Genomic DNA, 13,542 nt, shown 5'->3' with positions numbered 1-13,542 from the left:
AAAAAATGTATTAAAGAGAAAACATGAGCCAGTACATCTCTCTGTTGGCTCTGTGATAATATTAAAGCTGTGCTCTACAGCACAGACACATTAATGATTTGTCCTCTGGCTGTCACAAAGATATCTGATTAGCAAGTGAGCGTGCGTGGTTCTGTTAGTCACTTCAGTGTGTGTAAAGTTTGTCTGTGCAGCTGCCGCACACTCCTTAAATCTGAGACCATCGGACGCAGCGGATTCTTGCTCCCTCCCTCTCTCCTGGTCTCATATCTATTTACAGCTCCCCTGCTGTTCCTCATTTCCTTTCCCTAAAACTCAAATAGAAGCAGCGACGTTTAATTTCAGCACACTATATCTGAGGGAAAACTGGTGGGAAGGAAACTCGGAGGGATACAGCAGAGGATCACAGAGGAATCACTTGCCGTGGGGTATATTTGCACTGCATTCATCACTGGAGCTCACATTAGGGACACTACTGTACATGATAAGGTAGGGAAACCAACCCACAGACTATGTGTGGCTTCATGCGTCCGTCCTCATGATCTCTCAAGCTGATTTGTGCAGGAAAGTGAGCACAAAGGAACAACCTTGTTTTGCTTTGTAACGCATGGATTCGCTCAGTCCCCCTGGTGCGTCCTCTTCACACTCAGATGATGAGTCCCTTGAGCGCACTCCGGCCCCAGATTCCTCCCGTCACACCACCCACACTGGCAAGGAGAGCAGCCTCAGTGGCCTGGGCTACGGGATTAGGGTGGCTTTGCACCATCTGCGGCCCTTCATCCCCTTCTTTCTCATCAGCTTCATGGTCATGGCCCTTGTGTATCTGATGCAGGCCATCATCTATGGGGGGCCCTTCAAGGATCCACTCTTCTTTGTCAAGTTTAATGAACGCTGGCCCCGACCGACACCACACCAACAGGACTCTCAGTCCCATATCAAGGCTTTCAGCCCAGTCCCCTCTCCATTATTAGAGCAAGTCCTTCTTGGCCTGCACAGAGACAATGAGACAACATAAACTGGAGAAGCTGTTTCTTCTTTTGTTAAGACAACACAGACGGATATTTGTTTGTTTTTGGTACCAGATTCCAGCTTTGCGTTACTTCAATACCACCCTACTGTCCATAAAGGAGCATGAATGTTTTACACCACCAGATACAAGCTTCATTTGTCCAGCTACAGAGAGACTGCTGAAGTGATGGGAAACCATATAAGCTGATCTCATCCTCCATCACTTTAGCTGAAATGAAAGGGATCTCCAGGAAGCCTGTGTGAACTAAAACGTCTTATATGGTACATGTGTGCATGTGAGGCAGTGTCAGCCTTTCATAAAGTCAACAAAGAGCTGACCACAGTGGTAGACTTTGCCTTTTTCTAGCTGTCACTTAAGTCTAAACTTTTTCTAAAGGGACATTTTGGTGTCCATATAAATGTAAAAACTTTGGCCTAAAGTTCTTACTCATGACACTGTATCCAAAGTCAAGTCATTAAACTTCTTTACCTCACACCAGTAATAGAGTTGAGGGGAAACAGTTAACACAAGATTACATTTCATTGTGTCCCCACAGGGAAGCACAGTCCGAGCTTAAAAATTGATGTGTGTGTGGGTATTTCATAGTGCTGTGAACAGATCCAGGTTCTATTAATGACACTCTAATGCAAAGTAGCCTATTTAAATTTGTCAGAGAATGTTATAAATGTGTGCAGTGAGTACCCTCTACAGGTTGAAACAGGATTACTGCATGTTCTTGTTGGCTGGTTTTCTGATCTGAAGACATTAGTGTAGTTCACACACCAACTGTTGTGTTGTCTGACAACACAAACAAAAAACCTCTCTGCCCAGTGACGGGGTGGAGTTACCGTTTAACATTGTTGCACTGTTTTGATACAGCAGGACATTAAATTGACATTTTTAGATTAAGGTAAGTAAGAATAGTTAAGAGGTGCTGATTCACTTACTGCTGAATGCTATAAATGGATCAAACTTTCCTTCTTGGAAATACTATTTATTGCGGGACTGTTGCAATAGATCTGTTTTAGCTTTTAGCTCAGTGTACATAAGAAACAATTGACTGTAAGGTTGACTGGTGTAAATCAATACATATCTCAACAAACTTCCAGTGTTTTTCGACGAAAGCGGAAGTGCTGCCAGTGACTGCTCTGGTTTGTTGTTGTGGTTGGTCTGTGTGGTGTCGCTGCCGCCCCTAGCGGCCGTGCGGCATACTGCACGGTGCCGATCCCGCTGGTCACCACGCTGACCTGTGGTTGACCTCGTTATACCGGGCAAAGAAGCTGAAAAAAACAAAACAAAACACTGTCCAATGAGCTAAAAATAATTTTTAAAACGGATTTTATTTGTTTGACGAGGGAGCGGATATACAGCGCAAGAGCCGAAAAGGTGAGTGACTGCATCTTGTGTTGTTCCTGTTAGCTGACAGGTGTCATGACTAGCTTACACCTACGGCCTGAATGTGTGGGTCACTGTTAGCTAGTTGTTAGCAATAATGCTAACCTGCAAGGGACTCCAGTTAAAATGCGCTCGGACTGTCGTTACTGCAGAATGTTTATTAAAAGACGTTAGCTCTGTTGCTAAACGCACACATACACATACACACACACGGTGGAAACTTAAACAGAAAGATTATAGCAATGCTCTGCTGCTGCAGAGTTTGGTATGGTGAAAAAAACAAGCAGAAATACTTGTGATGTGCTCGAACCAGCAGACTTCTCAATCTGCTGGAAAGTTGTATTGAATGAAACAATAACAACACTTATAACAATGTTGCACAAATAAAAATCATGTACAATAATGTTATAATAAATGTAAAGCTTGTATAGCAGTACAGTCTGGGCAAAAAAAAGTTAAGAACAATCACTAAAGAGCCAAAGACACCAAAGAAGAAGTAAATGTGTGAGTCATAATAATAGTAATAATCTGGCCAACACAGTTTTATGTCGGAGATGGTGGACTGATAGTGTTTGTATGTAGTTGTGCTATTTATTGTACCCATACAAAAATCAATGTCTTTCTATTTTTGTATATTAAATGATCTAAAGAGGCAAATTCATGCCAATAATCATTAACAAATGGCTGTATTGTGTTAAGAAAAGTGTTTTATTGCCTCTCGTGTGTGCATTACTTTTATTCATTTACTCTCCTCTTCTCATCTCTTCTACTGAAGTGGATGGGGAAATGTGGTGCTACCAGAAGCCGGGGTTTGAGGACCTCCTCCTCACTGAGCTGCAGAGACAGCAACAGTGCAGCCGGTTTTGTGACACTCTTCTCAAAGCAGGCGGTATATTCAAAAAGTCTGTTTTGTACCAAGGCACTATGCATGTAGACAACTGTATTTTAGTTTTGTATAGTTGCGATTGGTATTATCCTGACTGACAGCTTTCTTATCCTGCAGGTTTATCAGTGCCAGTACACAGTTGTCTTCTGTCAGCTATCAGCCCCCACATCTCCTCCTCTCTTTCCTCTAAACCAGCTGCTCCTGGAGGACAGAGCCACCTTTTTGAGTTTAAGGACCTGAGTTTATCCACCCTGCTCCGCATAGTTGGACTTGTGTACACTGGAGAGATGGCAGGAGAAGGAGAAAAGGAAAAACAAGAGGCTGTTTCTGCAGCAGCCAAGCTGGGCATCCACGGGCTGGTGGAGGTTACAAAAAAAGATTGTAGAAGCAAAACCAGGAAAGAAGTTGACTGTTTTGAAGTAGGAGTGCAGACAGAACCTCAGATAGTTGAGGTGATCCATGGCAGCAGATGGAGGAGAGAGGTGAGAAATGGAAGTGTCTTTCTGTGGAAAGAGACACAATCAAACGGTGGAAATGACATGCAGACTCAGACAGAGCAGCTGCAGATAAACACAGCTCCCCCTCCCCAACCAACCTACTCCTATGAGACTATTGATATGGATACGCTCCAGAGTTTAGGTCAGAAAGATTCATATGCTGTCCCTCAGATCGTCCCCATATCCCTCATCTACCCACCAAATGAAAACCAAGCATGCCAACCTTCCTCTACGCCTTCTGCCTCAGAGCAACAATCAGCAGCAGCCACAGGCACATCTGTCACTGTTGTGCCAGTGCCACACACATCTGCCCCTCAGTCCCTTCCTCATTTTTCCAGTCAAATGATCCACTGTGCTGCTGACCATCCAAACTGTTGGACTAGCCCTCAAGGTGCAGTGGCTGGAGAGTGGGAGGATGCACATATTGAGCAGTTTCAAAGCAACATCCCAGGATTCATCAACTACTTCCTGAGCACAGGCCAAGAGGAGTGTTCACGTAGGGGGAGAGCAGGGAGGAGACGAGGCACTCGGGTGAGCGGTAGCAGGAGAGGCAGGACGGGAGAAAGAAGAGCCAGGAGACCACGAGCACGAACGGGAGGGATGGGTCGGGGAGCGTTTACTCAGACGGTGGACGTGCAGGAGGTAACTGTGGTCAAGCTGCATAAACTTTTTCTGCAGAGGTACGGAATGAGGGTACCCAGGACTGGTCAGGGTGGAGGAGCCGTTGGGAGGAAGTTGAGCTTGAAGACCCGAGAGCTTCTCAATCCAGCCAAAGGCCAACAAAGAAGAAGGCGCAGCAAAGTGTGGGAGTTTAGCCAAAGTGGAGATCTGCTGCTCTGCTCTGAGGGAAAAGATGGTCGCAGCCAGCATGGAAGGAGGCTACAAAGTCTGATGACAGGATCAACAACATCAGTTCCTTGTCCTTTCCCTCCCATGAGAGACTGCAATGTTCATACTTGTGTCTCCAGTCCTGCTATTCAGCCTTCTCCAAACCCCAACCTGTCATCACCTGCAACCTCCTATGTGTCTTCAGCAATGTCTCTCCTCCACACAGCCTCCTTGCCTCCCGCGCCCCCTCCACCTCATGAGGACCAGCCTGAACACATTGAACGTCTCCTGGAGGAAGTCATGCGGGGGCTCAACATTTTACCAAACAGCAACAACGCCGCTCGACATTCTCAGCGACCCCTTTCACCAATCAGAGAGCAGCAGTACTATACTAATGACACAGAAGCCGTTGTTGTAGACAGAGGAGTCGGTTGTTCCAATTCTGCAAATGGCGGCGCACCTGTTCTTCAGCAGCAGTCTGAGGGAGAGCTGAATCAGATGCTGGACCACTTCCTTCAGTCATTTGAAAAGCATGTTGAAAGCTCTAATGTCAGGGAAGAGAGAGAGACGCCGCAAAGCTCTGCAGAGGCGAACCAGCCCAAATACAAAACAAGAAAGAATCGGACGCCTCATCTACAAAATACAGAAAGCCAGGTAGGATGCTCTGAAACAGCCAAACTACAGAAAGCCTTCATTAACCACACGGTTTTTCCCAAACAGGAGAATGCTGAGGGAACATCAAGAAAATCCAGAGGACAAAAGAAGAAGAAGAGAACAACAAAACAGTATATGTTCTCGTTAGAGAAAAAGAAAGTGAGGGTGAGGAAGCGGACATTGTCAGCCGACAGAAAGAACAAAACTGTTCTTGACCAAATAGATAAACAGCTACAGCAGATGCCTGTGGTAAAACTGGAAAGGAGAGGCCTGCTGCCAGTCGAAAGGATACTTCAGGGACACAGCTGGCAGAGTCTTCAAAACAAGGTGACAAACCTTTCTCACAACTCTTTACTCATGTTTCTCATGTTGGGCAGCCCAGCAGAAGATCACACAATTTACCACTGATGCTTTACATACTTTACATTAACTTAATATTCCACATTACATTACACAAGTGTTGGCTGACTGAACAATAGTTAATATGGAAATTATTTAGTTAATATTCTTCCTGTGTATATCTTTTTAGTGTCCTGAAAAAACAAGCAGCAGTGAGAAGCTGTCACCAGGTGTGTCACAGAAGAAAGAGTTTTGGAGCAGAAAGATTTACCCAATCAGGAGCAGATTCAAGAAAGCACACATTTTGGTAAGCAAAAGTCTTTTCACAAGTGAAAATCTTTGTCTTCAAAGCTTTTTTTCTGCTTATCTACTACTTTCTGGTCACAACGGCTGAGAAATGAAGCCAATGTGAGAATAATTAAATGTGTCTCCATGACTGGCTCCTAAACCGAGTCCAATGTAAACAGTGTTTGTCCATTACTTTGCTCAGCTTTCAAGGTCTCCCATCACCTACCCTAACAATAATATATAATAAAAAATATATATATATAAGAAATAATAATAATAACAATAAGAGGTAGCTGGTATTATAAGCGTGTGCGAAGGATGATGCCTGTTTTTAGCTCAAGATAACATTTAACTTAACCTTTCAGCCTTCCAGAGCATATAGACTGTCTTCCTTTATATAATCTAATGAAGTTAATTGGTCCAACAGGACTCTGAGCCCTTTCTTGAACAGCCCCCCTTAGCTGCCAAGCACCAGAAGAAAAAAAGAACTCCCAGTTCTTCAGAAGATGAGAGATTGCCAGTTGACCTAGAACTGCAGCAAAATCAAGAGAACTCTGAAGAAGAATCAAATGTCCAGCAACAAGAAGAAAGTGCAGAGACATTAAGGAACGGACAAAAGAGGGGAGCGGAATTAGATGAGGACACTCTTGTGAGCAAGAGGGTTTGCCTTGAGCCAGTGACACATCAACCAACCCAAGGATCATGTATACCACACCCTGTAGATTCAGCAAGCATGAAACCTGAGGAGATAATAGATGTAGAGACTGTTTTTTTGTCCATTGTTGGAGAGTGTTTGCAAAGAGATGAACAAAAGGAAAGTCCAGTGTGCTGTGAAATCATGGAAGCTCTGGACCGTTCAGCAGCTGAAGAGGTAGAGAGCAGCTCTGATGAGATCATTGATGTGGAAGGAGACAATGTGGACTCAGAGACTCTGGAGAACAAAGGAGCAGAAAAGGACCACAGCCAGGCCACAACAGCACATTGTGATGTTGACATTAAGCCTTCAGTTTCACCTTCACTTGGTGGGTTGAGTGTGGAGTCAACACGAAGCCAGGAAGAAGACGAGGACATCGATGTGATCGGAGGTTCCAGTCCCGTCCCTGATCCGATCATCATCAGCTGGACTGAATCTTCAGAAACTGGGGAAGAGGATGCGGATGAGGATGTTGACGTTTTTGAAGAAGAAGACAGACTGAACTGCTGTGAGCAAAAACACAGAGAGCTGTAACTTTGGCATCCATGATGTCTGGTTTCATTTTCCTTTTCTTTCTCAATTTCTTTCATTTAGCTGCAAGTTACAGGTGATGAAGTTTCAAGATGTACGTGATCTCGTTTTGAAGCAGTCTTTAAATTACCTTCTGTTTTTATAGTGTTCAGACAATTATGTGAGAGACATTTGTTTCCCTTGTCTGTTAATGTTAAGGAAAAGAAGATCTGTGCACTTAGGTTAGAACAGGACAACAGGCCTGTGTGCAGATATTTAATTTCAAATCTGTAAAGGTGCAGACTTTGTCAAGTTGTCAAAGGTTAGCACTTTACTTACTTTTACTTTTTGTACTTCTGGCAGTGAATCACTGGTTTTATGTACGGTTACAAGGTTTATATTACATATGTGTTCAGAATGTGTTTGTAATTGTTTTAAAACATTTAGCATTGTTTAACTGGAAACGTTCAGGTTTAGTACCGTCAAAGGACTAATCAGTGTTTTATAAGTTGTATATATGACTTTAACCACATAAGCCTTCAGAATAACTTTTATTTTTTTTTAAATTATTTTTATGGCCAGGTTGTTTGGCAGTGTTTCGTCATGGCACTTTTGGTTCCAGGATCTGGTTTCTGCAATAAACATTTCTCTGTTGATCTTCATATCTAAGTTGTTTGATTGTATTTAATTTCAATTTTACTTATTGAAACAACACTGCAGACATATTTGATTGATAGTTCAATATTTATAAAACGTTAATGCAGGTATGTCTGTGAGGGTGCGCAGTCATGCTAACATGGAGCCGCTCTTCCTCCATCATTATTTCTCACTGGTTTTAGTTCACTGAGCTGGCTTTTTTTATCCTTTTATGTCAGCATCAGGTGATTTTAAGTGTGAATGGGTCTTGGGCAGCCAGGGAAAGTTTCACTGCTTATTAAACCCACTGTTACAGATTACACCAGTTGTTCCTACTTTGAATGTTTTTTATATATACCTCTTAAACTGGTGCATGTGCAGCAGGGTTCATTTTGGCAGCTCTCATTTGGCACACTGAACAGTGTTAGTAAAACTGCTTTATGTCTTAGATGAAGCATCAAAACAGTAACACAAAAAGTATGTGATGATTTAGATTTTTCACACAATTTTATCTTTATAAAAACTACAAAAATATAACTGCAATAAACATTAAAGTAAAAAAACTCTACAGATGTTAGTGGAACCTTTAAGCCTGCAGGAAACAGAAGAAAGGGAGGGAAGTGGCCCACTTTATTAACATATTTACCATTCATTAGGCATTTATTATAAATAACAAAACAAGAATACATGAAGTGAAAATTAGTTTATTAGTTATCAACCTGTGGATCAACCTCCCTGCACACAACAGCAAAACACATCTGAGCTGCACCACAGCACAGTCTGCTGCGCTGAGGAGAGAGAGTGCAGCTTGGGAGGAGGTTTCTGTAGACATGGCACCAAGTTGGAGCTTCATCTCTTTAGAGTCCTCTACTTGTCCCCAAGTTCAGGTGAGAGTACAGCACAGGTGTGTGTTTGTCTGTCAGTGTGTAGGGACCTCTAACCCAAATAAAAAGACACTGTGTGAGTGTCAGCGGTGTCAGCGTGTTATGTGTGGAGCATGTGTTTCCCTGTGGTTTTACAGTGCGATATTGTCTCTTATCACACTCTGGCAGCGGCTGTGAATGATGTTGTCAGGTTGGGGCGGCTCAAGTCAAGAGGAAGAAAAAGCTTAAAGAGAGAAAGAGTGAAAGAGAGGAGGGAGGGCGGGTGGTTGGGTGGGTGAGGGAAGCGGGGGTGAAGGGGAGCTGCTGTCCGTGGGCCGTGGCCTCAGTCTCAGCCTGTCCTCCTCCTCCTCTCAGTGCTGGATGCGCCTGATGGACTGGATCTGGGGGGTCTGACAATGGGAGCCCCAGTTCCTCCAGTGCTGGTAGTCTCCACTGTGTCTCTCACACTCCATGATGTACTGCTGGCCCCTGTAGCCAGGGTACTGGTAGCACACAAAGCTGTGGGACAGAAGGATGGGTCAGATGTGGAGGGTGCAGAATCACTAAGAAAAGCATTTACAGTGAAGTTGGGATGTACTTACGCGCCACACTGCACATGCATGGAGCCAACCTCAGGCATCATCCAGCCCATGCCCTGCAGAGAGGGGTAGTCATCGCAGAGCTCCACGTTGCGGCCCATGAAGTTCTCCCTCTCAAAAATGATCATGCGACTGCTCTGGTGGGACTGAATGGGACAGAGAGGCAGATTTAGATGTTTGATTTCTGACAGATGAGTAGGTATAGTAATGGAGGAGTCAGGAGGTACTCACGGCACAGTAGATGGGGCGCAGAGACATGAGACGCTCCACATGGTAGGAGATGGAACCACTGTAAGCGTCCCAGTGGGGGTACTCTCCTCTCTCCAGGATGAACTGCTGGCCCTGGAAGTCATGGTGCTCGAAGCCCACCCAGCTGCACGCAGACAGAGAGAGAGGGGGATTAGGATGTGATTCTAACCTTTTGGTCAAAGACATGCTGAGGTGCAGCTCACTCAGCCACATGGCTCCTCTTCTTCTATTGAGCGACCAAAGTTTGAGACTTACGCTCCGCTCTCCACCCTGATGGAGCGGATGTTGTCCAGTCCGCACTCCTGGATGTTGCAGCACTCAGAGGTGAACTCCAGGCACTTGCCCTGGAAGTGCTCCTGCTCGAACACAGTCACCTGAGGAGACACAGCAAAGACGGTTATAATGCACCTTTACCTTTTACACTGAAAGGGGATGCGCATGGGAAATCTTTTTTTTTTTCTTATATTTTGTCTTATATTTAATTGTGTAATTTGTGTGTGCTTACCTTGAAGAAAGGAGCCATGCCCATTCCTGAGCTGACCAGCGGCTGCATCATTGGGGATCTTGTAGTTCTGTACATCTTAACTCCTGAGGTGACAAAAAGGTAAAGGTAGGTTATGTCAGAGCATCGGTCATTCCTAGACTTGCCTGAGTGTAAACGATAATGAGGCAGCTAATTTTTATGAAGCATTTATGCTGCACAGTTAGTTAATTCTACATGCACATTTCTGGAGGGGGTCTGGCCCAAAAAAAACCATCGAATTAAAATTTAATTTAATTTAATTTAATTTAATTTAATTTAATTTAATTTAATTTAATTTAATTTAATTTAATAAAAGTGTGTACAGGTGTCAGAAAGTGCTTTTGGATTTCTGTGTGAAAGCACCTTGCCTGTGACCCTGAGCTGAGTTGAGAGCAGAGATGCAGCCTTACCTAGATTGGCACTTTATTGGAAGAGCTCGGGAGTGGTACGCGCCTACCGCCTGCCTCGCGTAGAGCTTTGAGAGAACCTGGCGCTTCAGTTTTATACCGACGGCTGGGGAGCGCGCCTGTACTGCTGCGCGTCCTCGCCTATAGCTCGGACCACTCAAACTGTCCACTCGGCACAGAAGCAGCAGTAGAGCAAGCAGTGGCGGGGCGCGTTCCCTGCGCGGTTGCGTGGCCGCTGGATGCTGTTGTCCTGCTCCAGCGGCCAGCTCAGCAGATCCCATAGTGCTGCTGAGGCTGTGGAACAAAGGCGCTCCGGTATGTTCGGACCCCGGTCAGCAGTCCAGCGCGTGCCCCGGCACAATGGGCCTGGATCGGACTGCAGAATGTGAGGATTAACGGCGCAGCAACAGAGAGGCACACAGAAGGAGATGACTGGGTGTAGAAATGATAGAAGGACGGTGAAAGTTTCATTTTTGTCTCTTCACACGTAAAACCCTCATTGTCACCACACGCGGATGCGCGCGCACCTTCAAGGGTGCAGCAGGTGCATCTGTCCAGGAGTGTGATACCTGCAAAAACAGTGCGTTTATTAATGAAGCCCCGGATTATACATACATATTAAACAGCTACCCATAAGCCAGAACCAGCCTGTATGTGCCAAAAATCACCTTTTTGTTGTCAGTGGTCCTTTAGACTATGCTGAGGTCCTTGATATGGAACATATTTATATGTATGTGACATAAGGGAAGCATACTGAGATGAATTACTGTGAAAATTACACATCTGAAACTTCCTCTGTTGGTTGGAAAGCCTGCTGGATATGGTTTCTGTGTGAACAGACTGGACTTGACTACACTTTTAATCTGAATTATAAAATTTATGTTTTGATTCTGTTCCCCAGCTTCTGTGCCTGCCCATCCCCTCCGTCCGTCCCTCTGTGATGATGTGAGGTTTCTTTTGTCTCCTGCCTCTGACCTCAGCAGGTTTGTTTCTCTTCCCATAATCCCTCTCCTGTGGGCGCCAGCGTATAAAAAGGAGGGGCGCACTCCGAGCCGCACACACTCTGAGTGAGGCTCGGCGCAGGCATCGCACACAGACAGGTAAGGTACACACACACACACACACACGTATACACCAACGAAAGAGGCAGTAAAATATACAGATTACTGTCTATACTTGGATATACTTTTGGTGCATCCTCCTCATGGACCTCACAGACGAACCCTCTCTCATTCTTTCCACTCAGTAATCATGTCCAGTGGAGATAAGTCCAAGACTTCTTCCCAGACCGATGGGAAGGCTGCTCAGAGCAAGAAGTCTGAGATGGGAATGATGTCCTACAAGGTAGGTCTGGTTTCTCTGAGGACTCCTGGATCACATGCAGAAAACAGCTGCCACACTGAGACATGAGCCAGACGTTTACTGACTTGTCTTTGTGCTTTTGCTTCTGCCAGATGTACGTGTTCGACCAGGAGAACTTCCAGGGTCGCATGATCGAGATCTGCAATGAGTGCATGAATGTGTGTGAGATGGGCATGGACCGCGTGCGTTCCCTGCGTGTTGAGTGTGGACCGTAAGTCAGAAGAAAATCCATCCTAACATGTTGATTTTCTCATTGATCCTTGCTGACTTATAATACGCTGTCTTGTCTGCAGCTTCGTGGGATTTGAGCAGATGAACTTCTGCGGTGAGATGTACATCCTGGAGAAGGGAGAGTATCCTCGCTGGGACTCTTGGAGCAACTGCCAGAGGAATGACTACCTGCTGTCCTTCAGGCCCGTCAGAATGGTAAAAAAGATCTCATATGTCAGGTTCTTCTTTCCTGTTTTGCTCCTGACTTCTTCAAATAAAACTCATCTCATTTGGTTTTTCCCTCCTTTAGGACCCCGAGAAGCACAAGATCTGCCTGTACGAGGTGGGAGAGTTCAAGGGCCGCAAGATGGAGATCATGGACGATGATGTTCCTAGCATGTTCTCCTATGGCTTCACCGACAGAGTGGGCAGCATCATGGTCAGCTGTGGAACGTGAGTATCAAAAAACCAGTGGAGCTCAGGAAATTCTAATGACAGAACAAAACCTTACACGTTTCTCTCTCTCTCCCAGCTGGGTGGGATACCAGTTCCCTGGATACCGTGGCAGCCAGTACCTGCTGGAGAAGGGTGACTACAGGCACTTCAATGAGTATGGTGCCCGTTGTCCTCAGTTCCAGTCTGTGAGGCGTATCCGTGACATGCAGTGGCACCAACAGGGCTGCTACACCATGGCCAGCAAGTGAGGCTCAGGGAAGGAGAGAAAGAGAAAGAGCGGAAGTGAGGGAGAGGGGCGGAGGAAGAGGGAAAGGGGGAGAGATGTCTGAGGCTGTGACCTCAGTAAAAAAAAAGGTCTAATACAGTGAGGGGAAGGGTGAGGATCTATTTCTGCCCCTGATCAGAGACAACACCTCAGTGGATGGACCAGCTGGACCACAAAGCCCACCCTCCATTCCTCTCTGTCTCTACTTTTCTCTTTCTCCCCTATGGGCTGAGCTTTGCTTTCCCCCCCTTTTCTCCCCTTTTTTTTAGTCCCTCACTTACATTGCTCCCCCCCACTGTCCTCTGAGACACCAATGAGGGAACACAAACGCCTCTTGCTGTTTTACACACACAATTTTTCGGCTCAGGGTATGATGCACCATGGGAAACTGAGTCCCTAGAGCCCCCTTGCCCCCTGTCTTCTTGCCCCTGTGCTTTGCACATCCTCTCTGCTGTACAGAATCCTGGCCAAGTTTTCAATAAAAAGGAAAACCTTGATTTCAAAGATGTTGTTGTTGTTATTAATGAAACAAATACATACATTAAAATGTATATGACAACAAAACTGAATGATTGATCAATCAATGCTCCACCAGATGTCTGTTTAAATACTATATATAAATAGAAAGCAAGTTGGCCACATGCCGCTGATCATGTGACATGCTGGTGTGGTGTGGGTTCTGTAACACATAGCTTGCAGGTAAGTCATATCAGAAGAATTGTTTTTTTTGCATTGCAATAAAATTAAAAAGTATCCTTTTTAAATTAGGAACTGGTATTTATTCCTGTCATAACTGCTCTGTCTGCTTTAGCAGAGGGTTAAATCAGATCTACATCCAGATTGAATGAATGTGTCTGTGTTTGTAAATCTGATGG

The 13,542-nt window shown here is 45.1% G+C and overlaps 3 protein-coding genes across 8 annotated transcripts; 2 read left to right on the top strand and 1 right to left on the bottom strand.

Moving 5' to 3' along the window:
• The first annotated feature begins 220 nt into the window (after nt 1-220).
• On the top strand, nt 221-13,128 carry LOC114442513 (beta-crystallin B1-like). Of its 4 annotated transcripts, none has more exons than XM_028416116.1 (8): nt 221-486; nt 9,957-10,048; nt 11,358-11,474; nt 11,621-11,718; nt 11,829-11,947; nt 12,030-12,162; nt 12,257-12,399; nt 12,479-13,128. In XM_028416116.1, the coding sequence occupies exons 4-8, from the start codon at nt 11,626-11,628 to the stop codon at nt 12,648-12,650; spliced, it is 660 nt and encodes a 219-aa protein (XP_028271917.1). In that variant the 5' UTR covers nt 221-486; nt 9,957-10,048; nt 11,358-11,474; nt 11,621-11,625; the 3' UTR covers nt 12,651-13,128. The 4 variants fall into 4 exon arrangements, with proteins under 4 accessions (XP_028271917.1, XP_028271916.1, XP_028271915.1 ...); XM_028416115.1 differs by having other exon boundaries at nt 11,355-11,474; XM_028416114.1 differs by having other exon boundaries at nt 11,276-11,474.
• On the top strand, nt 1,670-7,615 carry LOC114442512 (uncharacterized). Of its 3 annotated transcripts, XM_028416110.1 has the most exons (6): nt 1,670-3,303; nt 3,405-5,266; nt 5,333-5,593; nt 5,796-5,912; nt 6,321-7,095; nt 7,182-7,614. In XM_028416110.1, exons 1-6 carry the CDS (start codon nt 3,180-3,182, stop codon nt 7,196-7,198), a joined length of 3,156 nt encoding a protein of 1,051 aa, XP_028271911.1. In that variant the 5' UTR covers nt 1,670-3,179; the 3' UTR covers nt 7,199-7,614. The 3 variants fall into 3 exon arrangements, with proteins under 3 accessions (XP_028271911.1, XP_028271910.1, XP_028271912.1); XM_028416109.1 differs by having other exon boundaries at nt 6,321-7,615; XM_028416111.1 differs by having other exon boundaries at nt 3,162-3,290; nt 6,321-7,614.
• cryba1l1 (crystallin, beta A1, like 1) lies at nt 8,968-10,024 on the bottom strand. The gene is made up of 5 exons (XM_028416117.1): nt 9,950-10,024; nt 9,700-9,818; nt 9,427-9,568; nt 9,199-9,341; nt 8,968-9,115 (listed from the first exon to the last, which is right to left on the bottom strand). Exons 1-5 carry the CDS (start codon nt 10,022-10,024, stop codon nt 8,968-8,970), a joined length of 627 nt encoding a protein of 208 aa, XP_028271918.1.
• Nucleotides 13,129-13,542: the final 414 nt, after the last annotated feature.

Source organism: Parambassis ranga, chromosome 10 (assembly GCF_900634625.1).
Source record: "Parambassis ranga chromosome 10, fParRan2.1, whole genome shotgun sequence".
In the NCBI taxonomy this organism is placed as follows: domain Eukaryota; kingdom Metazoa; phylum Chordata; class Actinopteri; family Ambassidae; genus Parambassis; species Parambassis ranga.
This window is presented reverse-complemented; position numbering and strand designations above follow the sequence as displayed.

Coding starts and splice junctions, on each gene's coding strand:
- LOC114442512 (XM_028416109.1), top strand. CDS start 3,180: ATGGGGAAATGTGGTGCTACCAGAAGCCGGGGTTTGAGGACCTCCTCC. Junction 3,304..3,404: donor GCAGGCGGTATATTCAAAAA/GTCTGTTTTGTA, acceptor CTTATCCTGCAG/GTTTATCAGTGCCAGTACAC. Junction 5,913..6,320: donor TCAAGAAAGCACACATTTTG/GTAAGCAAAAGT, acceptor TTGGTCCAACAG/GACTCTGAGCCCTTTCTTGA.
- cryba1l1 (XM_028416117.1), bottom strand. CDS start 10,024: ATGTACAGAACTACAAGATCCCCAATGATGCAGCCGCTGGTCAGCTCA. Junction 9,569..9,699: donor ATCAGGGTGGAGAGCGGAGC/GTAAGTCTCAAA, acceptor GTCTGCGTGCAG/CTGGGTGGGCTTCGAGCACC. Junction 9,342..9,426: donor TGCGCCCCATCTACTGTGCC/GTGAGTACCTCC, acceptor TGTCCCATTCAG/TCCCACCAGAGCAGTCGCAT.
- LOC114442513 (XM_028416116.1), top strand. CDS start 11,626: ATGTCCAGTGGAGATAAGTCCAAGACTTCTTCCCAGACCGATGGGAAG. Junction 11,948..12,029: donor CTGCGTGTTGAGTGTGGACC/GTAAGTCAGAAG, acceptor TCTTGTCTGCAG/CTTCGTGGGATTTGAGCAGA. Junction 12,400..12,478: donor ATCATGGTCAGCTGTGGAAC/GTGAGTATCAAA, acceptor TCTCTCTCCCAG/CTGGGTGGGATACCAGTTCC.